Source organism: Salvelinus namaycush, chromosome 2 (assembly GCF_016432855.1).
Source record: "Salvelinus namaycush isolate Seneca chromosome 2, SaNama_1.0, whole genome shotgun sequence".
NCBI lineage: Eukaryota > Metazoa > Chordata > Actinopteri > Salmoniformes > Salmonidae > Salvelinus > Salvelinus namaycush.
Window position 1 is genome coordinate 59,475,601 of NC_052308.1, and position 24,939 is coordinate 59,500,539.

At 41.5% G+C, this 24,939-nt stretch overlaps 1 protein-coding gene across 1 annotated transcript; it reads right to left on the reverse strand.

Annotated features, from left to right (window-relative positions):
* Positions 1 to 4,004: 4,004 nt before the first annotated feature.
* On the reverse strand, positions 4,005 to 7,193 carry LOC120026966 (heme-binding protein 1-like). Its single transcript, XM_038971775.1, has 5 exons — positions 7,034 to 7,193; positions 6,475 to 6,566; positions 5,914 to 6,055; positions 5,417 to 5,600; positions 4,005 to 4,211 (listed from the first exon to the last, which is right to left on the reverse strand). The coding sequence occupies exons 1-5, from the start codon at positions 7,191 to 7,193 to the stop codon at positions 4,037 to 4,039; spliced, it is 753 nt and encodes a 250-aa protein (XP_038827703.1). The 3' UTR covers positions 4,005 to 4,036.
* Between the last annotated feature and the right edge of the window lie 17,746 nt (positions 7,194 to 24,939).

Consider the following 24,939-nt stretch of genomic DNA (forward strand, 5'->3'; position numbering starts at 1 on the left):
CCCTCCCTCTCTCTCTCTCTCTCTCTCTCCTTAGCTCCCACTTTGGATGAGAAGCTTCCGGTGTTTGGAAAAAAGAGGGAGGGGTGAGGGGATGGGGGGCACGAAAGGTTAAAAAAAAAAGTAGCCTTAGGTCAAACGTGCCAATTTTGCACTTTTTCTATGCAAACATAACAGGTACACATTTTTCTGTAGGCCTAAGCACGTACAACTTGTTTTGAATATTTGATTATTTGGATTAAAGGCCAAGGCTATCTTTCGGCTACATCCTAAACCATTTCAAATACATATCAAATGTAAATATGGATAAGGATACATGATGTAATGCAGACAAGGTAGTTGTCAGAAAGGGATACTTTTGTAATTTTAGTTTTAGATTTTTGGACAGAGGCTGTATACTAATATGACACACTGTGACATAGCCAAATAACCACAAATATATCAAATGGTATTTGACAGGTATGTGAAAAAATATATTTTGAGTTATTCTGAGTGGAAACAATCATGTCCTTCACACCAAGCCACACATTTTTGTTTTAATTTTATTTGCATTTTACATAAAAATACAAATCGTACAGTGCAAAGATTATAAAAGCTGTCATTGTATACAGTGTCTTAAGTATTCACACCCCTTTACTTTCCCCACATTTTGTTGTGTTACAAAGTGGGATTGAAACTGTTTTAATTGTAATTTTTTTGTCATTGATCTACACAAAATACTATGTAATGTCAAAATGAAATAATTTTTTAAACATTTACAAAAACATATATGTAAACTAAAATGCAAATATCTTAAGTCTCAGAACATTGCACACCTGCATTGTACAATATTTGCCCATTATTATTTTTAAAGTTCTTCAAGCTCTATCAAGTTGGTTATAGACCTTTGCTAGTCAGCTATTTTCAAGTCTTGCCCTAGATTTTTCAGATTTGTCAAAACTGTAACTAGGCCACTCAGAAACAATCTGTTGTCTTGGTTAGCAACTCCAGTGTAGATTTGGGCTTGTGATTTAGGTTATTGTCCTGCTAAAAGGTGAATTTATCTCCCAGTGTCTGTTGGAAAGCAGACTGAACCAGATTTCCTATAGGATTTTGCCTGTGCTTAGCTTTATTCCATTTATTTTTATCCCCAAAAACTCCCTACTCCTTGCCGATGACAAGCATACCCATAACATGATGCAGCCAACACCATGCTTGAAAATATGACAAGTGGTATTCAGTGATGTGTTTTTGCCCCAAACATAATGCTTTGTATTTAGGACAAAAAGTAAATTTCTTTGCCACATTTTTTTGCAGTATGAAGTGTGTTGTTGCAAACCAGATGCATGTTTTGGAATATTTTTTATTCTGTACAGGCTTCCTTCTTTTCACTCTGTCATTTAGGTTAGTATTGTGGAGTAACTACAATGTTGAAGATCCATCCACAGTTCTCACATCACAACCATTAAACTGTTTTAAATCCCTGAGCGGTGTCTTTCCTCTCCGGCAAATGAGTTAGGAAGAACGCCTGTATCTTTGTAGTGACTAATGAATAACTCCACCATGCTCAGAGGGATATTCAGTGTAATTTTTTTTAAACTCATCTACCAATCGGTACCCTTATTTGCAAGGCATTGGAAAACCTCCCTGGTCTTTGTGGTTGAATCTGTACTTGAAATTCATTACTCGATTGAGGGACCTTAAGTGTGGGGTACAGAGACAGGGTAATCATTCAAAAGTTATGTTAACCACTATTACTGAAAACAGAGTCCATGCAACTTATGAGAATTGTTAAGCAAATTTTTACTCCTGAATTTATTTAGGCTTGCCATAACAAAGGGGTTGAATACTTAAGAAATGTCAGCCTTTCATTAAAAAATAAAAATAAAAATCCACTTTGGCATTATGCAGTATTGTGCGTAGATCAGGGACAAAATATCTCAGGCTGTAACACAACAAAATGTGTCAAATGTAAAAGGAGTGTGAATACTTTCTGAAGGCACTGTACGTTATGTGTAAATGTATATCAAATCTCCATTCATTTACTCTGGGAAAATTTTAAGTAGTTTAAAGATGCACTATGCAGAAATCTCTCTGCCATTTCCTGGTTGCTAAAATTTTTAATTTCTGTTTGAGACAAAACAAGCAAGTATAGTGTACAGAATCATTGTACCATCTAAACCGCTGTGAAATATATTTTCCATAACCAAAAATATTGTATTTTTAGCTAGTGTACAAAACCAAGAGTCAAAAACAAAACTTTAGAATGGGAAGCATAGAAATAACACACATAGAACAGACCTACCACGTCTTAGACTTGCATTCAATGAGAATGAAAGTTCTATAACTCCTCACATTTCTATGTGAATTTGGTCAGGTCGCCTAAAAAGTTACATAGCGCAGCTTTAAAAATTGAAGCAATCCACTAAAATTCACACTGCAATTTTGAAATGTATGCTTTGAAAACAGTTGATAACAGCATAGAAATACAAGGTCACAAGAGAGGACGGGTGAAATTTTAACATATCAAAAGTATACCATACTAATTATTGGAGAATGCAAACAAATACAACTCATTCACTTATTCTGGGAACATTGCAAGGCATATATATATAAAAAAAGAGGCAAGCACAGTAAGAGCACATCATTTGGCCATGCTGAACAAATGTTCATAAGTCACTTTAATTAAACTTCCATTCCTCAACCATCATTAACTATAGTTATGAATCTTCACAAAATAAAATAATTATAAAATGTAACTAGGCAAGTCAGTTATGAACAAATTCTGATTTACACTGACGGCCTTGAAGCTTGAGCCTTCCTCAAAATCTAAAGTGCCTGGTCACAGTCTCAGCTCCATTTACAATTAACCTCACCAAAACCAATCAATTCATTTGTGAGATAGTCGTTATTCACCAATAAGTAAATAAATAGACAAAAAACATTACACAAACGTTACTGTTTGGTTGACACCTAGTGGCAACTGAAGGTAACAAGTGACAGATCTGTCTATAATTTTGAGGCTGGGGGAAGGGGGATAGTCGTTTGAGAACAGTTGTTTACTTTTTCAGACACCTATACCCAAAATCCCTACACCAGCCTCGAAATGTAGGTAAAGCAGCAGAGTGTGGGTAAAATTCACTAGCAGGAAAAAAAATTCAATGACAGTTAAGAGTAAGAGGACACCCACATATCATAGCAAGTAACTTTGAATGATAAAGTTGTCAGAATTACCTATGGCTAATAATAAAGTTAAAACCTGGATGCCTACTCTAGTCAACAGCAAATACAACATTTTAGTAATAGGTTACAGTCCCACAAGACATAACCATTATAGTTTAGAAAAACGTTATGGTATCATCATTAAGGAAAAAAAAAAAATACAAATGTTTGCACTCACTACTGTAACTCGCTCTGGATAAGAGCATCTGCAAAATTAGCGTGTTTCACACATTTTATGTGACACTAGTTTGCAATGATTAGATCACTAATTTGTTACATAAAATGCAAGTAAAAAAAAAAGATAAAATGTGACGGAAATATAAGAGTTAACTCTTGTAATTCCCAGGCAGTTTTTCACAGAGATACAATATACTGGTATTTTAAACACCATATTTGGTTGTGTATATGGTATAAATGCCACTGAAGTTAGTCTTTCCTTGTGCTCCTCTGGAGCATAAACATACAATCTCAGTGAAAGTTAAAGAAGTATTTTCCATCCCTACTATATACCTAATACCATCTTTAAAGTAATCCTGTCATCTTTACAGCTAAAACCAACCCAAGAGCCATTCCTCCCATTTTAATCCATACTCTAATCTCCATTACAGGAATCATCTGGGTTGTGTTCATTATGGCACGCAAAAACAAAAACAAATGTTTTTTTTTAACATTTTGCGTCGGAAACTAAAAATGAGTGCTGCTTATTGGACCAAGTCCAGGTAGTCCTTCCCCATTTGTCCCTTTTATTCCATTTAGCGCCCAATGAACGTGACCCTAGAGGCACAGAAGGGTGGGATAGGGGGGTGTCGGGATGATACAGGAGGATGTTATAAGAGATTTAGGGGTCTCGCCGGATGAACCAGAGCTCGTTTCTGCGGCAGGACACCCCAGGGTTGTCGTAGACGGCCACCATGTAGGAGTTGCGATGCATCTCCTCGCTGGGGCCCAGCATCTCCCACAGCAGGTTGATTTGAGGCATGATTGTCTCCTCCGTGGTGGTGCCGAAGAATGTCCTACAGAAGACCGCATTTGTTATTCGTGTTTAAATAAATACTGGCATTACTGCTATTAAGTGATTATTTTTTACCTACAGTATTTTACCCAGTCATCTTACCAATGCAAAATAGTGTGTGAGTCTAGCTAGTACGTATCCATTATCTATAGAAGTTAGCATAATTAATACTTTTTGGGCTGATTCCCCACACACAGATTAAGCCTAGTACTGGACAACAACAAAAAAAGAAAAAAAAGCTAAATGTAGACTCCATTGAAAGTGCTTTTTAATTCAGGACTAGGCTTAAAAAGGTTCTACAGCTACACCATCCTGACTGGTTGCATCACTGCCTGGTATGGCAACTGCTCGCCCTCCGACCACAAGGTACTACAGAGGGTAGTGCGAACGGCCCAGTACATCACCGGGGCCAAGCTCCCTGCCATCCAGGACCTCTATACCAGGCGGTGTTAGAGGAAGGCCCTAAAAATTGTCAGACTCCAGCCACCCTAGTCACAGACTGTTCTCTCTGCTACCGCACGGCAAGCGGTACCGGAGCGCTAAGTCTAGGTCCAATATGCTTCTAAACAGCTTCTACCCCCCAAGCCATAAGACTCCTGAACACCTAATCAAATGCCTACCCAGACTATTTGCATTGCCCCCCCCCCCCCCCCCCCCCTCTTTTACACCGCTACTACTCTCTGTTATCATCTATGCATAGTCACTTTAATAACTCTACCCACATGTACATGTTACCTCAACTAACCAGTGCCCCCGCACATTGACTCTGTACTGGTACCCCCCTGTATATAGTCTCGCTATTGTTATTTTACTGCTGCTCTTTAATTACTTGTTACTTTTATTTCTTATCCGTATTATATATAAAAAATATTATTTTTTTAAACTGCATTGTTGGTTAGGGGCTCGTAAGTAAGCATTTCACTGTAACTGTATTGGGCGCATGTGACTAATAAAGTTTGATTTGATTTAATCCGTGTCCGGGAAACCAGCCAATTTAGTAAAAAAAAAACATGGATATTATTACTAATCTGACTAATTATTTCCACCCATTTTGGCTATACATTGTCTAAATCCATTGTCTATTTTTACATGTAGAGATGTAAATAGGTCAGAACAGGTCTCAAAACCACAGGCGAAGTAGAATAGGCCTCAAATCAAGCCTGGGGCTTGAGTACCGAAGTCAGCCAGAGGTGGGAGTATCCTTACATAGTGATGACTCGTAAAGCCTCCCTTTGGAGTATGGTGATGTCTGGGTCAGTTGGCTGGGGCGGGTTGGCCTGGAACTCAGCAGGCAGGTAGTATGCCGTCAAGATGTCCTTCTGAAAGCCATTGCCGTCCTCCAGCATTTGGATACTGTTCACAATGGGTACAGTCATTCCCAAATAGCGTCCTGTTGATACGAGAGTGTGCTATTAGAATTACTCATTGTTACACTGTTCTTACTATACTTAGGGCTATGGTAAGGATTACTTATGTAAGTACAGTGTAATAATGACTAATTAATATACAATAGAGTGGAGGCCCCAAATCAATAAATTGTGTCTACACTGTACTTAGGGTTATGATAAGGGTTAGGGTTACTGCTGTAAGTAGGGTGGAACAATGAGTGATTACAATATAGTTGAAACAATGAGTGATTACAATAGATGTTGCACTATACTTACGTCAATAATTACACAGTAACATGAACACTAAGGCCTTACCGACAGCGTTTTCCTTGCAGATGAATTTCATGAGTTTCATAAAGCCCATGGAGATGCTCTGCTCGTACAGCTTCTCCCCTTTAGTGATGCACGCCCACTTCCCTGCAGGGTACACCCTCTCCTCAAACAGCACCTCGCCCAGCTGCAGAAAACACACACTTCGTTATCCAGGGAATATAAAAGATCTTCCACTTCACTTAGCACTCAAGCAATGGCATGGATTCTCAAGCTGAAACACACACAACATAAATTGTACTCAAGCAAACGCATGGCTGGTCATAAGGCAACACACATACACAGATTTCACACACCACATTGCACTAAGGCATTTACACAAATCCGTGTGTACATACACACAGCTTTCATGATTTATTTAATTATTATTCAAACACTCAAAAGAACGACAAGAAAATGGCTTCATTTAGATTTTACTACAGACTTTCATTCACTTCCTGCCATTACATGGACAAATGACTCAGAAAATGGAACAGCCAGCCAAAATATCTGCCATTGTCATCCTGACCTAAGATTGGTAACAAGTGGAATGGAGACATACTTTACCTTTTCATGCTGAGAGATGGAGGAAAAGGGGACCTGCTCTCTCTCTTGGGCTTGGTTCCGCTGCGTCAGCTCTTGAATTGGTCCTGTCATTTCTATCAAAACAACACAGGGGGCCTCTTCATTTTTTTAAAAAGATGACAGAGAGCAGTGTGAGAGCAAACCTCACTGGCAAAAACCTCACCGGAACCAAGTGAAGTGGGGGAAATTCGTCATTGGCTTATGCTTCATAAAAGGAACCCAGCGCTAATGTCAAGCATTCAAGTCTCTAGGAAAATGGGCATGCCCTAATAGCTATAAGCTTCTCACTAGACCCCGAACTGATACCCATTTGAGTAAGCCATGATAAAGACTTCAATACACACACTATAACAATCAAGTCATACTACTGTATTGCAGACAAGATGTAGCAACTAGAATCTGAGATTTCATTTAAACTGTTGGAAGAAACCATGTCCTGTTGAAAAGAGTTTGATTTCTCAGACTGATTGTCTCCAAATACACTGCTGCCAAGCAACTACCTCGAATGGGACTATTTTACTCCACCGCCTATCTCGCTTACCTCGGGGGACGGACACCTGGTGTGTGCTGGCGATTGCCTGCCAATGGGTGTACAGCCTCTGCTGTTCGTCATCTTCCATTGGCTCAGGGTTGTCAGTGATATCATTGTCCAGCTCTTCATCCTCCAATCCATCAAGATCCTCGAGGGAGATTAGCGCCATTGTAATTGTCCACAGGCCAGGTAGATCTGCAAATACAAGACCAAGAAGACAAATGTTACTTTCCTAGAACAGGGCCATTGTTAATGTCCATTTCCAGTTTACCTGGGTACTTAGGCCTACTAAGAAATGACTTGGTTGTGGCCTGGCTGGTCTAGTGTTAATGCTGAAGCCTCCGCCACGCGTCTACAGTGTCGGCATTGGTTTGAGTCGGGCCTACTGCCCTTTGACACAACCTCTCTCCGACTTTCCCCACTGTCACCCTCATTCACTATTTGTTCAATAAAAATCTGAAAATCCCATACATACATGAAATAAAAAGACATGGTCAAACTGTAACAATGTATATTACACTGTAATAACCAATTATTTTTAGTAAGTACCAAAAGTAGCTATTGTTAAAATGTCCCATTATAAACCATGTAAAAACAGTACCATCAAATAATATGCTACCATACTATTACCAGTAGAAAATAAAACACTTTACATTTTTCAGTCATTTATTCACTTGTTGAATGTAGGCTACACAGGACATATTATGATCTGTACAGTATCATGGACAGGCTGATGTAATACCATGTAGGTACATGAAGCTGTTTTCACACAGACGTCACTATTCACTGGATCATATCAAACCTGCTTGTCAGACCTTTTCAAAGAAGCTTAAGAGGGATTGGTGCCTGTGGTAGGAGGCTTATCCCATCTCCGCAAATGACCAGAAAGGCCACCATATGGTAGACAAATGTGGGTTTTATTACAAATGGCCAATTACAGATTATATCAGATCAAAGGGTATACATTTATTGTTCCATAACATTTGTTGCCGCATAACAGGTATTTTACATTTAAAGTGAGGGCTCCAAATCAAGGTGGTTCATTCAGAAAGTGTCAGCTGCAGTCAAAGAAATCCTATAATTCTATGGCTATGAACTAATCTTATACACCATATAAGTCATTAAAAAAAGGCTCATACATGCTTATAAGAAGTAATAAAGCATTTTACCTGTCTGCTGATAGGGCAACCTTTACATGGCTTTTGTAACAAACGTAACTAAACACAGTAGCCTACACCGTCAGGATACTGTTGTGCCATCATGAGGACACAGGTTTGAAAATGTACAGTAAAGAAACAGCACAAATTAATTTCTATTGCACACGCTACAGGACTGTTTTGGGACTGTTTTGCTAGCACAGACTGGAATATGTTCTGGGATTCATTCAACGGCATTGGGAATTATACCACCTTAGTTACCGGCTTCATCAATAAGTCTATTGATGATGTCCCCACAGTGACAGTATGTACATATCCCAAACAGAAGCCATGGATTACAGGCAACATCCGCACCGAGCTAAAGGCTAGGGCTGCCGCTTTCAAGGAGCGGGAGGGACACTAACCCGGACGCTTATAAAACATCCCGCTCTGCCCTCTGACGAACCATCAAACAGGTAAAGGGTCAATACAGGACTAAGACTGAATCCTACTACACCGGCTCCGATGCTCGTCAGATGTGGCAGGGCTTGCAAACTATTACGGACTACAAAGGGAAACCCAGCGGCAAGCTGCCCAGTGACGCGAGCCTACCAGATGGGCTAAATTCCTTTTATGGTCGCGTCGAGGCAACCAACACTGAAGCATGCATGACAGCACCAGCTGTTCCGTACGACTGTGTGATCCTGCTCTCCGTAGCCGATGTGAGCAGGACCTTTAAACAGGTCAACATTTAGAAGGCCGCGGGGCCAGACGGATTACCAGGATGTGTACTCAAAGCATGCGCGAACCAACTGGCAAGTGTCTTCACTGACATTTTTAACATCTTCCTGTCTGAGTCTGTAATACCTACATGTTTCAAGCAGACCACCATAGTCCCTGTGCCCAAGAACACTAAGGTAACCTGCCTAAATGACTACCGCCCCGTAGCACTCACGTCGGGAGCCATGAAGTGCTTTGAAAGGCTGGTCATGGCTCACATCAACACCATAATCCCGGAAGTCATCACTAAGCTAAGGACCCTGGGACTAAACACCTCCCTCTGCAACTGGACCCTGAACTTCCTGACGGGCCGCCCCCAGGTAGTCAGGGTAGGCAACAACACATCTGCCAAGCTGATCCTCAACACGGGGGCACCTCATGGGTGAGTGCTTAGTCCCCTCCTGTACTCCCTGTTCACCCACGACTGCGTGGCCAAGCACGACTGCAACAGCATCATTAAGTTTGCTGACAACACAACAGTGGTAAGCCTGATCACCGACAACGATGAGGCAGCTTATAGGGAGGAAGTCAGAGGTCTGACAGTGTAGTGCCAGGTCAACAACCTCTCCTGCAACTTGAGCAAGACAAAGGAGCTGATCGTGGACTACAGGAAAAGGAGGCCCGGACACGCCCCCATTCACATCGACAGCCTGTAGTGGAGCAGGTCGAGAGTTAAGTTCCTTGGTGTCCACATCACCAACAAATCATCATGGTCCAAACACACGAAGACAGTTGTGAAGAGGGCACGAAAACACATTTCCCCCCTCAGGAGATTAAAAAGATTTGTCATGGATCCCCAGATCCTCAAAAAGTTCTACAGCTGCACTATCGAGAGCATCCTGACCGGTTGCATCACCACAACCACCTGGTATGGCAACTGTTCGGCATCCGACCGTAAGGCGCTACAGAGGGTAGTGCGTATGGCCCAGTATATCACTGGGGTCAAGCTTCCTGCCATCCAGGACCTATATACTAGGCGGTGTCAGAGGAAGGCCCAAAAAATGGTCAAAGACTCCAGTCACCCAATTCATAGACTGTTCTCTCTGCTACCACACGGCAAGCAGTACCGAAGGGCCAAGTCTAGGTCCAAAAGGGATCCACCAAGCCATAAGACTGCTGAACAATTCATCAAATGTCCACCCGGACTATTTACATTGACCCCCCCTGCCCTTTGTTTTTACACTGCTGCTACTCGCTGTTCATTATCTATGCATAGTCACTTTATCCCTACCTACATGTACAAATTACCTAGACTAACCTGTACATTGACTCGGTACCTGCACCCCTTGTTGGGGTGGCAGGTAGCCTAATGGTTAGAGCATTGGGCCAGTAACCGAAAGGTTGCTGGATCGAATCCCTGAGCTGACAATGTAAAAATCTGTCGTTCTGCCCCTGAACAAGGCAGTTAACCCACTGTTCCCCGGTTGGCTGTCAATGTAAATAAGAAATTATTCTTAACTGACTTGCCTAGTTAAACAAAGGTTAGGTTAAATATTGTGTTACTTTTATTTAAATGTTTTACTTTAGTTTATTTAGTAAATATTTTCTTAACCAACAATGCAGTTCAAGAAATAGAGTTAAGGGCTTGTAAGCATTTCACAGTAAGGTCTACTACACCTTTGTACACGGCGCATGTGACAAAAATACATTTCGATTTGAAAAGCTGATTATTGCTTCATCTGGAAATGTTGTTCCGAGGCTCCTTTTCAAGGGTGTGACGCAATTGTGGAGCCTCTGGAGGCCTGCGGAGGCCAAATTGAGCTAACAATGCGGAGGGCTCTGTATAGCTCCGCATTGACATGATTGGTTGACTATAGGTGGGGGCGGCATATCCTGTATAAAACACAAACACGGAGAACGTTGATGAAAGTCTATCAGAACAAGTTCACAAAATAAATACATATTTATGATACAAAAAGGAGTTTGAACTCCTGGAAGGAGATCAGGGAGGTAATGGGGACAGATGGATTTGTACACATTCAACAAATCTGATCAAACAAAGTTGATGTGCCAAATCGGTCATGATTGATGTATTGTAACATGCCCGAAATATGGTTACTAAAATCAGATGTGGATATACTTGGCTGTTTTCGCTGAATAACATTTAGAAGTTGTCCCTTTTCAGGTTTAGAAGAAGTGCTGCTATGCTCCCGTTCGTATAAGCTGGTAGCATAGCTAGCATTCAGAAATCAGTGGTGGTATTCAGTCGCTTTTAACTTCAAGGCAGTTGATTGATGACATGAACATGTATTGAGGTTGACATCCATACAAGCGTTATACTTTGATGTTTACCTGAACATAGTGTGAAATAAACAATAGCATAAATGTAGCCCAATTTTGCTGGATGGCGATGGGGAGATGCAGGTGGAAAACGGTGCACTATTTTTACTTAATGATAGAATTGTCTGAGCTCCTACTCCAACATCTCAGAAGATGTAAGGTCTTGTCATTTCGTTTGGCCAGTTGTTCGTAATTAGCTGAAAAGCTATCACTACGAGTGGTGCGGTGCAGACCAATTTATTGGATGCGTACGACAGCTCCCCAAAGCGCAAGTATGAATGCTTTGACTTCAACAGAGGTCGCATCTCAGTAAACGCTATACTGCTGCTACAGATGCCAGATTGACCATAAATCGGCTTTTACCCCACATAATAAAAATACAAAAAAACTCTTTACTGCTGCAGGTGGGTTGCACATTACTCAACACAAACACGCGCGCTAACAAATCCACTAAAAGGAGTGCACAGCAGCACAGACTTCATTAAAGATTTTACTACAACATCCGATTATCATCGCTGGCGAACAAATAAATGGGCTGTGAACTCACTGCCCGTGTTCGAGAGCGTCAAATCCATGATGCATTATGCGTAAATGGTGACACTGGCTGAACTACAAATAGTAATGAGTAGTTATTTATGATGCAAGGTAATTTGTAGATCAGTCAGTCGGCAGTCGCCTGCAATGTCGAACAAGCACACTGACTGCACTGCATTACAGCAAAAGTAGGTCAACCCTAGGGAACCAGCACACCCAAAAACGCAGCAAAAATGTCACTGGGGTTGCAAGAACGAATATGCCATAAATCTAATAGGCTTTAGGATAGACAGCTCATCATTTTATTTTTTTACAATCATTTATATTGGTTAAACCACAATCGGTTATTAATTGTGTAGGTTCTGTGCACATTTGGGCAATTTGCCTATTAATTTGTTATGCTTCCCTGAACACTAGTTTAGACCAAAACAATTACCCGAATGTAACATTTAGTGATAAAGTCGGCGTTCTTACCTGGTCAACAAAGTACCGGATTGTAGTTGAGCACTACTTCTTCTGACCTACAATCAAAACAGGAGATAAAAGTGCAATACCGCACTAGTATTCTGCCAGCAGCACAAATGATGACGTCACTTTGTATGCTAATGAAGATTTCTTCTAAATAAAAGCACGCATTTCTAAACATTGAAATGTGGATAACTAATTCAAAAGATACAGTATTACATTTTAATCAATGTCCCCTTTTTATTGTGCTTAAAAGCAAATGCAAAAAGGACTTTATGGGAACAATTACAAATACGCTTCTAAAAACATTTTGTAAGACCACTATCAAAAAATACGATGTTCAGATCGGTATGTTCACATTGGGCTGTAGAGAAAAAACTATTCTATGTGCTGAGTCCAAAGTGAAGTTGGTAATACTCAGTAGAGTAGGGTCTGTAGAATCTATATATGGTGTTATTTCATGGGGGACGGAAGTCTAAATACCCAGCAGCACTTTATACTCCACCTACAGACCCTACTGAGTATTCCCAACCCACTTTTACCTCAGCATATACAATCGTTTTTTATCTATAAACCCATACAGTATGTAATTCATATACAGTGTATTGCATTGCAATGAATGGAGTGAGTGGAGTCAGCAGCACTCTGTATTAAACCCACTGCCCAGTGTAACAGTATAACTTTAATCCGTCCCCTCGCCCCGACACGGGCGCGAACCAGGGACCCTCTGCACACATCAACAACAGTCACCCACGAAGCGTCGTTACCCATCGCTCCACAAAAGCCACGGCCCTTGCAGAGCAAGGGGCAACACTACTTCTAGGTTTCAGAGCAAGTGACGTAACTGATTGAAACGCTATTAGCGCGTACCCGCTAACTAGCTAGCCATTTCACATCCGTTACACTCACCCCCCTTTCAACCTCCTCCTTTTCCGCAGCAACCAGTGATCCGGGTCAACAGCATCAATGTAACAGTATAACTTTAAACCGTCCCCTCGCCCCGACACGGGCGCGAACCAGGGACCCTCTGCACACATCAACAACCGTCACCCACGAAGCGTCGTTACCCATCGCTCCACAAAAGCCGCGGCCCTTGCAGAGCAAGGGGCAACACTACTTCTAGGTTTCAGAGCAAGTGACGTAACTGATTGAAACGCTATTAGCGCGTACCCGCTAACTAGCTAGCCATTTCACATCCGTTACACTAGCACAAGAGACCAATTTCAGTTTTGCAGACTCTAAATTGAGTAATTCCAATTACATATTGTATTTTGTTAAAAGGTGTATTTATTTAAAGAATGACTGCCCCTAAAATACAACTAATCCCTTTTAAAATGGCCTATGTGGCTTCGATATGAGTCAGAGACATTTATTCTAGTGTCAAAATTGACTACAAAGTGGAAATAGGATCATTTTTGTCATAAAGGCAGTCTCGTCTAAAATAGCTAGTTTTATTTTATTGTAGTTTTTTTAGTATATCTTTCTTTTTTTACAAAAAAAATTACACTGGAGAAAAACATAAACTCAACATGTAAAGTGCTGGTCCCATGTTTCATGAGCTGAAATAAAAGATCCCCGAAATTTTTCATAAGCACAGAAACCTTATTTAGCTCAGATTTTTTGCATAAATTTGTTTACATCCCTGTTAGTGAGCATTTCTCCTTTGCATAGATAATCCTTCCACCTGACAGGTGTGGCATATGAAGAAGCTGAATAAACAGCATGATCATTACACAGGTGCACCTTGTGCTGGGGACAATAAAAGGCCACTAACATGTACAGTTTTGTCACAACACAATGCCACAGATGTCTCAAGTTGAGGGAGCTTGCAATTGGCATGCTGACTGCAGGAATGTTTATCAGAGCAGGTGCCAGAGAATTGAATGTTGATTTCTCTACCATAAGCCGGCAATCATTTTTTGAGAATTTGGCAGTACGTCCAACCGGCCTCACAACCACAGAACACATGTAGGGCGTTGTGTGGGCGAGCTGTTTGCTGATGTCAATGTTGTTAACAGAGTACCCCATGGTGGCAGTGGGGTTATGAAGCACAGCCATTTAAGAAGAGTGGGACAACATTCCACAGGCCACAATCAACAGCCCGATCAACTCTATGCGAAGGCTCTATGCGAAGGAGGTGTTGCGCTGCACGAGGCAAATGGTCACACCAGATACTGACTGGTTTTCTGATCCACACCCCTACCTTTTTTATGTATCTGTGACCAACAGATGCATATGTGCATTCCCAGTCATGTGAAATCCATAGATTAGAGCCGAATGAATTTATTTAAATTGACTGATTTCCTTATATGAACTGTAACTCAGTAAAATCTTTGAAATTGTTGCCCACTTTGTGTCCCTTCGTTAAATGGGACTCCATTGTTTCATCATCCCCAACGCTTTCAAAGGATGGCAGACTGAAAACAGGTGGGGTTTTAGGAGGGGGGTTTAGGAGGGGTTCTGAAAGACACTCATTCGGGTGTCCACTGAAAGTTGACTAGCAACAACAACTGGAACCTAAAAGACACCCACCATGAGCACCCACTAAATTTGCCTTAAGGCAAACAAAAGAAAAACCCACGCCAAACTTAAAGACAGGAATCAAACCAAAAAGGTGGAGCAAAACAAAATCATATAAAGGATTGTTTGTTTAGAAGTCAACATAGGAAGAGCCAACTAAAGGTGTTAACCCTCCACATCTATCAAGACAAGTGGAGCACACGACCAGCCACTATAAAATAGCACCTGGGCCAGCACAGGTGAAACACATTCCCAATAACAAGATGGCAACCAGCGCAGGTGTAACACATACTGACTAACAAGGCAACACCAGTCGGTGCTCCCTAAGTGTTACCAAACTATATGTGCTAAAGTCCAACCCCAAAACATAAATGGAAAAACCATTGACTGCCCATTCTTGAAAGACAGTCAGCAACCAAGTTGGCCCTACCACGGACATGTCTGATTTCAAGGTGGAACTCCTGCAATATCTGTAGTAACTTTCCTCTCATGATTTTCCTCAGTGGAATGGCCTCAGGGAAACGAGTGGCAGCGCACATGATGGTCAAAAGAAACTTGTTACTACTCTTTGCTTTGGGCAAAGGACTATCATAGTTCACCAGAACCCTGCTGAAAGGTTCGTCAAAAGCAGGAATACACTGCAAAGGTGCAACCGGCACAGCTTGGTTTGGTTTACCCATCCGCTGGTAAACGCAAAAGGATTTACAGTTAGCCACATCATCCTGTTTCAGACTAGGCCAGAAGAAGTTATACAAGATACGGTCATACATCTTGCTGACCCCAAGATGGCTTGCCATACTACCATCGTGAGCCAACCTCAGTATCGCTTATCGAAGCGTAACTAGAACGACAATTTGAGATGCACTGGGCCAATTGTCTTGCCCTGAAGTGAAGCAAGGATGCCGTTTCCTCATTAGAACTCCATCTCTGTCAAAGTAATCTACACAAACTTCATCAAAATCCTTCTCTGGACATCTCTCAGCCAAAAGAGTGGAGGGGGACACATCTTTACTCTGTTTCGCAATCAGCTGCTTCCTGGACATCGAAGTGTCAAGTGTAGGAACCCGCTCTTCCTTCAGCGGTCCTACAAACTCTCTCACCTTTGGGGGTTTCAAAGCAGAGGTCAACTCAGGAGGTTTAGTGAAATCAGGATCACCCATAAAAGTCTCGGACAGATCAACCATGGTGGGATCGCTGACATCCTCAACACTAGACTTCGCCCGGCGACTTTCTTAGACATAGCACGTGTAACGGCACACGCTGAGAACACTAAGGTCATTTTCTGATAATCCAGCAGGTTCCTTTACTCTGGGTTCCTTACCAACAACAGGATTTTGCACAACCATCCCTCCAGCCAAATTGTTTCCCAAAATGAATAAGACCCCCTTCACCGGTAGGCTAGGCTCACTCCAACAACAACGGAACCAGAAATAAGATCAGACTCGAATTCCACATTATATAAAGGAACTTCCATGCAACCCTGGAGCAGGAATCTAACCCGGAAGCTTATAAGAAATCCCGCTATGCCCTCCAACGAACCATCAAACAGGCAAAGGGTCAATACAGGACTAAGATCGAGTCGTACTACACCGGCTCTGACGCTCGTCGGATGTGGCAGGGCTTGCAAACCATTACAGACTGCAAAGGGAAGCACAGCCGAGAGCTGCCCAGAGACACGAGCCTACTAGACGAGCTAAACTACTTCTATGCTCGCTTCGAGGCAAATAACACTGAAACATGCATGAGGGCACCAGCTTTTCCCGGAAGACTGTGTGATCAAGCTCTCCGCAGCCGATGTGAGTAAGACCTTTAGACAGGTCAACATTCACAAGGCCGCAGGGCCAGACGGATTACCAGGATGTGTACTGTGAGCATGCGCGGACAAACTAGCAAGTGTCTTCACTGACATTTTCATCGTCTCCCTGTCCGAGTCTGTAATAGCAACATGTTTTAAGCAAACCACCATAGTGCCTGTGCCCAAGAACACTAAGGCAACCTGCCTAAATGACTACCGACCCGTAGCACTCACGTCTGTAGCCATGAAGTGCTTTGAAAGGCTGGTCATGGCTCACATTAACACCATCATTCCAGAAACCCTAGACCCACGCCAATTTGCATACCGCCCCAACAGATGATGCAATCTCTATTGCACTCCACACTGCTTTTTCCCACTTGGACATTAAGGAACACCTATGTGAGAATGCTATTCATTGACTACAGCTCAGTGTTCAACACCATAGTGCCCTCAAAGCTCATCAATAAGCTAAGGATCTTGGGACTAAACACCTCCCTCTGCAACTGGATCCTGGACTTCCTGATGGGCCGCCCCCAGGTGGCACTCATGACTGCACTGCCAGGCACGACTCCAACATAATTATGACATTTGCTGATGACACAACAGTGGTAGGCCTCATCACCGACAACAACAAGACAGCCTATAGGGAGAAGGTTTGAGACCTGGCTGTGTGGTGCCAGGACAACAACCTCTCCCTCAACGTGATCAAGGAGATGATTGTGGACTACAGGAAAAAGAGGACAGAGCACACACCCAATCTCATTGACGGGGCTGCAGTGGAGCAGGTTGAGAACTTCAAGTTCCTTGGTGTCCACATCACCAACAAACATGGTCCAAGCACACCAATACAGTCGTGAAGCGGGAACGACAAAACCTATTCCCCCTCAGGAGACTGAAAAGATTTGGCATGGGTCCTCAGATCCTCAAAAGGTTATACAGCTGCACCATCGAGAGCATCCTGACTGGTTGCATCACTGCCTGGTATGGAAACTGCTCGGCCTCCGACCGCGAGGGTCGTGCGAACGGCCTCCGACTACAGAGGGTAGTGCGAACAGCCCAGTACATCACTGGGGCCAAGCTTCCAGCCATCCAGGACCTCTATTCCAGGCGGTGTCAGAGGAAGGCCCTAAAAATTGTCACAGACTCCAGCCACCCTAGTTATAGACTGTTCTCTCTGCTACCGCACGGCAAGCGGTACTGGAGCGCCAAGTCTAGGTCCAAGAGGCTTCTAAACAGCTTCTACCCCCAAGACATAAGACTCCTGAACATCTTGTCAAATGGCTACCCAGACTATTTGCTTTGCCCCCCCCCCCCCCCACCACCACCACTCTCTGTTGTCATCTATGCATAGTCACTTTAATAACTCTACTAAACATATACATACTACCTCAACTAACCAGTGCCCCCGCACATTGACTCTGTACCGGCACCCCCCTGTATATATTGTTATATTTACTGCAGCTCTTTAATTACTTGTTATTTTTATCTATCATTCTTATCCATATTTTTTTTAAACTGCACTGTTGGTTAGGGGCTCGTAAGTAAGCATTTCACTGTAAGGTCTACACCTGTTGTATTCGGCACATGTGACGAATAAAATTTGATTTGGTTGCTTTGTGAAGGTAGTTGTGTCAACAAACTCATCTGCAAGAACTGCAGCTTTCTCAAGAGTTAGATCCGTGTGCTCATAAATGTAGGTTGCAACCCTTTCATGAAGGCAATTCTTGAACTGCTCGAGGAGTTTGAGAGTTTAAATTCAAGGTCCGTGATCTCTTGAGAACCACACCACCGATCAAAAAGGGATGCTTGTTCCCTTGCAAACTCAACATGGCTTTATGATTATTTTGTAATTTACAGAACTATTGTCTGTATGCCTCTGGGACTAACTCGCAAGCCCGAAGGACAGCAGCGTCAACAGTGCCACACTCCGAACTCCGGTCAAGACAAAGCGGTGCACACCTTTTTTTTAAAGCCTGTGTTTATGCAACTTTCAAAATGATTCCACCTATCTTATAAGCCCTCAAGGTGGATTCAGTGAAAGAAACTACCTACTACCTGTATTTTGAACACTAAAATATCTGGTTACAGCAGAGTTTCAGAGTAGGTGACCAGAGCGATCACCATACTCATGGAAAACAATATCTCAGACAAGGCCCCATTTTGTAATGTTCCTCAGCAACAAAACCAAATAATGTCGCTCAAACAGAAGGGAGAAACTAACAAAAAGTCACTCTTGGGGGTGTCCACTGAAAGTTGACTAGCAACAATAACTGGAACCTAAAAGACACCCACCATGATTGCCCAAGAACAGGCAAAACAAAACCCCTCACCAAAATTAAAGACGAGAAGCAAACCAAGCAAAAGGATGGAGCAACAGGGGAGCAAAACGAAATCAGACAAAGGATTGTTTGTCTAGAACTCAAAATGGGGAGTGCCAACTAAAGGTGTTAACCCTCTGCATCTATCAAGGCAACTGGAGCACTGGGCCAGCCACTCTTAAATAGCACCTTGGCCATCACAGGTGAAACACTTTCCCACTAACAAGACCATAACCAGCACAGGTGTATCACATTCTGACTAACAAGGCAACACCAATCGAAGTGCCATATGTGCCAATGAGCTATCCGTGCTAAAGTCCAACCTCAAAACATAAATGGAAAATCCAAAGCTTGTAACACTAATGATGTTAGATAACGTTATTGCTGGTTATATAGGTAGCTATCTTTTGATAAAGCGAGGCAGACTATCTAACGTTAGCTAGCGAAGCAGGCTAGCTAACATTTTACTACAGGCTAGCTAGCTACTACAGGCTAGCTAGCTGCTACAGGCTAGCTAGCTACAGGCTAGCTAGCTACAGGCTAGCTAGCTACAGGCTAGCTAGCTACAGGCTAGCTAGCTACAGGCTAGCTAACGTTCGCTAAAAAGCAGGCTAGCTAACATTTTACTACAGGCTAGCTAGCTACTACAGGCTAGCTAGCTGCTACAGGCTAGCTAGCTGCTACAGGCTAGCTAACGTTCGCTAAAAAGTGCTCATACAAGTTTATTATGTATTGTCTAGGGCAGGAATTCCCAAACTGGGGTACACTCAATGCCGACGGGGGTACGCCAAATAAAAATGTGATTCACATTTTTAAAAAATATATTATTTATTTTTTAACATTTTTTTTCCTTCACATTTTCAAACAGTCCATTTATATTTTCCAACGGGGCTATACATTTGGGTGAGTTTTTTTACTCGCCTGAGTAGCCTCGTTTCACTGCCAAAAATTAAATTAAACCATCTAGTGTTCAGCGAAATAACAACACAATGTCAAATTCAGGTAGCCCAGTCAAACAAATAACAAATCCAGTTGTTTGTGTCATCCGTTTCGGGAAGGTACGTTTGACATTGTCCATAAGTATGAGTTCATTTGCACACCAAAAATCATACAATGATGGAAAGACCTGTGTGTTGTCTTTGTTAATGCAGACAGAGAAGAGCTCCAGCTTTTTAATCATAGTTTCAATTTTGTCCTGCACATTGAATATAGTTGCGGAGAGTCCCTGTAATCCTAGATTCAGATCTTTCAGGCGAGAAAACACATCACCCAGATAGGCCAGTCGTGTGAGAAACTCGTCACCATGCAAGCGGTCAGACAATTGAAAATGATGGTCAGTAACGAAAACTTTAAGCTCGTCTCTCAATTAAAAAAATTATGTCAATCCTTTGCCCCTTGATAACCAGCGCACTTTTGTATGTTGTAAAAGCATTACATGCCAATACCATTGCATAGTGCAGAAAATACACGAGAGTTCAGGGGCCTTGCTTTAACAATGTTAACAATTTTCACTCTAGTGTCCAAAACATTTATCAAGCTGACAGGCATTCCCTTGGCAGCAAGAGCCTCTCGGTGGATGCTGCAGTGGACCCAAGTCTCATTAACCTGTGGTGAGTTATTCACAATTTTCGATGAACAAATAAGGTTTTATATGTAAGAGGGTTAAATAAAGAGCAAAATTATTGATTATTATTATATATTATTTGTGCCTTGGTCCTATAAGAGCTGTTTGTCACTTCCCATGAGCCAGGTTTGGACAAAAACTCACACTCATTCTTATGTTTAATAAATGTATTGTATAGTGTGTGTGTGTAGCAGACTTACAATAAAGGTCAAAAAACAACATTTGAGATTTCGCTGACCCTGGTGCTAAAAGGGGTACGCAGCTGGAGGTTGAATGTTTGAAGGGGAACGGGACTATAAAATGTTTGGGAACCACTGGTCTAGGGCAAAACGAAATAATGGATGTAGCTGTGGTTGTAGCTAACTCATGTCTGAATTTGACTAATACAGTGGACTAGGAACAAAAAATTGTAATGGCATCACCGGCCTGAATCTAATCCAATCTGGAGCTACAGTCAGGCTACATCTGTAAAGCATAGAATAGAATTAGCTTGACCCGAGTTACTGCTCTGATGACACAGACGGCTTCATCAACAACTGTAATGTGTGTTATGTGAAAAGTTTTATTAAAAATACCCGGTTTGATAAACTAGTAGGTTAATTACCCAGATAAGCAGATACAAGTAGTAGAGTCATTTTGGTTGTGAAGTACATAATCAAAAAGCTTTGTCCTTTCTTTATAACAAAATGCAATTTACCACTTGGCTGTCTATTGTACAACCCTGTCACAGGCCCCCCCGGTCAACACCACCTCATAAAATGAGGAAGTACATTGTTTATGAGGATTGCCTGCTGCAGTTGTTCGAGATATGTCCAGCCGAACACGCAACACAGAGAAGACCAGCAAGGGGACCCTTCAGCATCACCTACATGTCCTTGCTTTGAGCATTCCTATAAATGGAACATGGAATACACTTAAACCAGGTTGGTGACATTTGACCTGGTCAAAGGTCAAAACTGTTTAGAGTTTTGTCCAAATTCACCTTCATAACCTAGCCTGGTGAAACCAGTCTGATCACTGTGTTTACCATTCTATTTCACTTCACAAATCATGATATCTGAAGTGAAATAAAAGGTGACTCCACCATGCTAATCATAACCATCATCGATAATGTAATCAGTGCTCTGGGAGTGTGTTTGTGTGTGACTGTCCAGTATCTTTGAGGGACCAGGGGCTGATCTACGCTGCCATGCTCATCAATGGGGCGCTGGTGAAGACCTTACCTCCAGCCTCACCTCTTTCCCACTCACCAATGGTCATAGATTAGGCAGGTTTGAGTCTGGACCTGTTCAAACTTCAACATAGCAACATGCCTATGGTAATTCAACAGTGACTGTGTGTGTATGTGTTCACAGAAACATGTATGGAGCCAGAACATGGAGACTTGCAAGATGATGTGATGAAGTCCAGTCTGACAGATGGGCTTGATACTGATGTCTTTAAATGGAGAGAGACCTGGCACTCAGCATAAAAAAGGTACTAAACAGCTTTTACTTGTATTGACTTTTTTTATTAATGAATTGAATTGTATCAGTCAATATGGGGAGGGAGAAACCCTATGTATTCTGCACCAGGATCAAGGAACTCCTTTTGTATACGGGAAACCACACAGGAAGGTATGACCACTGTGACATGTTTGCCAAGGTAGCCTCATTTCCATCAGACAACATTATGACAGTATCTGTATCAGCTGGGAATGACAATGAAAGACGCACGTTGTTATATTAGCAGAACACTGCTTCTATGGTAATTATGTAAATGGTGGTTTATTCTACATGGACCTGTTACTACATTTGAATATTATCAAAACACTTTGTTTAGAATATCTACACAAATTCAGCAATTGCATTCTCAAATTACTCTGTAGGCTACTGACCTATTTGAAGCTTCCTCCAGCATCTTCCACCACACATCTATCTGCCTCTATCTCAACCAGCATGAGATTTGTTTGTTGATTGAGTGTGGTGAAACAGCTGCGAGCAAAGCTCTGACAGATGGGTGTGTCTTGATGGTGACAATGACACAACCAAGAAACACCCACATCAAACCACACAGACCCAAGCCAACTGAAGTTTTGCTTCTGTCATGGCCACCAGCATTTTTTGAGGAGCAATCCAAAAAACAAGGCCAAATCAGCCGGTCCAGTTCCCCTTTAAATATAACCTGCCCTACACAATAGCTTTCAACATACCAGTATTGGTGTAAACCTTTTAAAGAAATGTTGTTCTAAATAATACATTATAAAAATAAAAAGTATGTCAAAATATCAATTTTTTTCACATAGGTGGTTGCAAATGCTGTGAAAAACAGTCGTACTGCACTAGAGTGTTAAAAAACATCGATATGCCCAAAGTTTAGCATTAATTTGCAGGGGACTCATAGATTTTTTTAAAGAAAATAAATCCCCGGTCGTGCTGCCAGCATAATATCCTGCTGCTATGAGAACGGTACTCAATGCCGCTGCGCGATAGGAAGCGGGGGTGGCACGTGTGCATGTCCTTGGAAAATAAAACATGTGCTACGTCAAACCGAAGACGGCGTGAATAACAATGCTTTTTATAAATATGGTTGATATAAATCCTGGGTATGTCAGCCACCAATGTTCCATTAAACGATGCCTGCACTATACTTGACTCTTAACATTATAGTTTATCATTAGGGCTCGATTCCTCCTCCTCGGGCTCAATTTTGTTCATTCTATTCTATATTCTGCTCTTGTTCTTTTCTGTTCTATTCCATTTCCATTATTAGAAAAGCAATACACCTTGATAAGTTAAATCATTTGATTCATTTTCTCAAGACAACTGCTGATGGCTTGCTATGATTACCCAGCACTGACATGACATTGTTTGTTGTTGCAGTTATGCATAGGCATAGAGCCTTATGCCTACATTATGTCCACTGTCATCAAAGGCTATCAAAAGGTTAGTAATAACAATAATAATAAATACCAGGACATGATAGCAGCTATTTTATTTAGTGTTTATTTGCATTCAATGAAGGAATTCTGACTGAAAATGATCGCATGAGATGAATATCATAACCTGAGAATGTTAAACAATCAGTTTAACACCACCAAAAAGACCCTTTAAACATTGAGTCATCTGAATATGAAAAACCTTCTAATCTTCATATAAACACATATATAGCACCAAAGTGATACATTTTAAATCTTACAATCATATTTAAACAAATATTAATCATATTAAAAAACATTCACAATTAAAGCCTAATGATCTTTTTAGTTCAATACTATATTCACATGACTGATTAATACAAACTCAATAAAACTTGTTCAATCATTATGTTTAAGCAGAATCATTTTTCATTATATAATTTAATATCTGTGCTACAACGGGTAAATAAATCTAATGGAACTTATCTCTTGCATGGCTGAATGAAAAGAAATGTCTTACTTTTGGTATCTCTCCAGTAACGTTCTTTCGGAAGAAAATCTATAGAAAAAAAAAAAAGAGCCTCCACTCTTCAACATTGAAACCTTTTGACATCCATACAAAAGTTAGCCTTCGCCTGTGCCAGTCTGTTTGTGCTATCATGCCAACTTTGATGTCAATTATTATCATGCCAAACATGACAATTTTGCTGTGAGGCTAGACTGTTGGGCTTGATGCAATGGAGTGGGCAAGAGCACAAACAGATCAACAACAGGGAAGATATGGCTTAGCTATACTCCGAGAAAAAAAAGGTGCTATCTAGAACCTAAAAGGGTTCTTCGGCTGTCCCCATAGGAGAAACCTTTCAAAAACCCTATTTGGTTGCAAGTAGAACCCTTCTTAGTTCCATATAAAACCCTTTACACAGAGGGTTCTACATGGAACACAAAAGAGTTCTACCAGGAACCAAGAAGGTTTCTTCTATTGGGACACCCAAAGAAGCCTTTTGGAACCCTTTTTTCTAAGAGTGTATAGCATGAATTGGAACTAAGACACATCATTGGAAAGTATAGCCTTGGGAAACACTAGATCCCGGACCCTGAGATAAAAGATTTACTGTATTAGTTTCTTATACACTGCCTGAAGAAACGTAAAATAACCAGGTCAGTATGTGGTTACAATCTAACCTAAAATTATAATTACATCATGACATTTGACCTTTACTGATTAAGTACTTAGATTAAGGTTAATTTCAGTAGCTGTGCTTTCCCCCCAGAGTTATTTGTGCTCATATTGCTCCTTTAACTTGAAAATATCTGAGGAACACCCTAACTAATGAACATGGTCAAAAAATAAGTAATTTGGAACAAGCTAACAGGGGTCCTGGCACCACATTAATTGTTTTACACTCAACAATGCTAAAGGCTAAGCTGTAGTTACAGCTATATTTTTATTTAACTCGGCAAGTCAGTTAAGAACATATTCTTATTTACAATGACGGCCTACCCCGGCCAAACCCTAACGACGCTGGGCCAACTGTGTGCCGTCCTATGGGACTCCCAATCACGT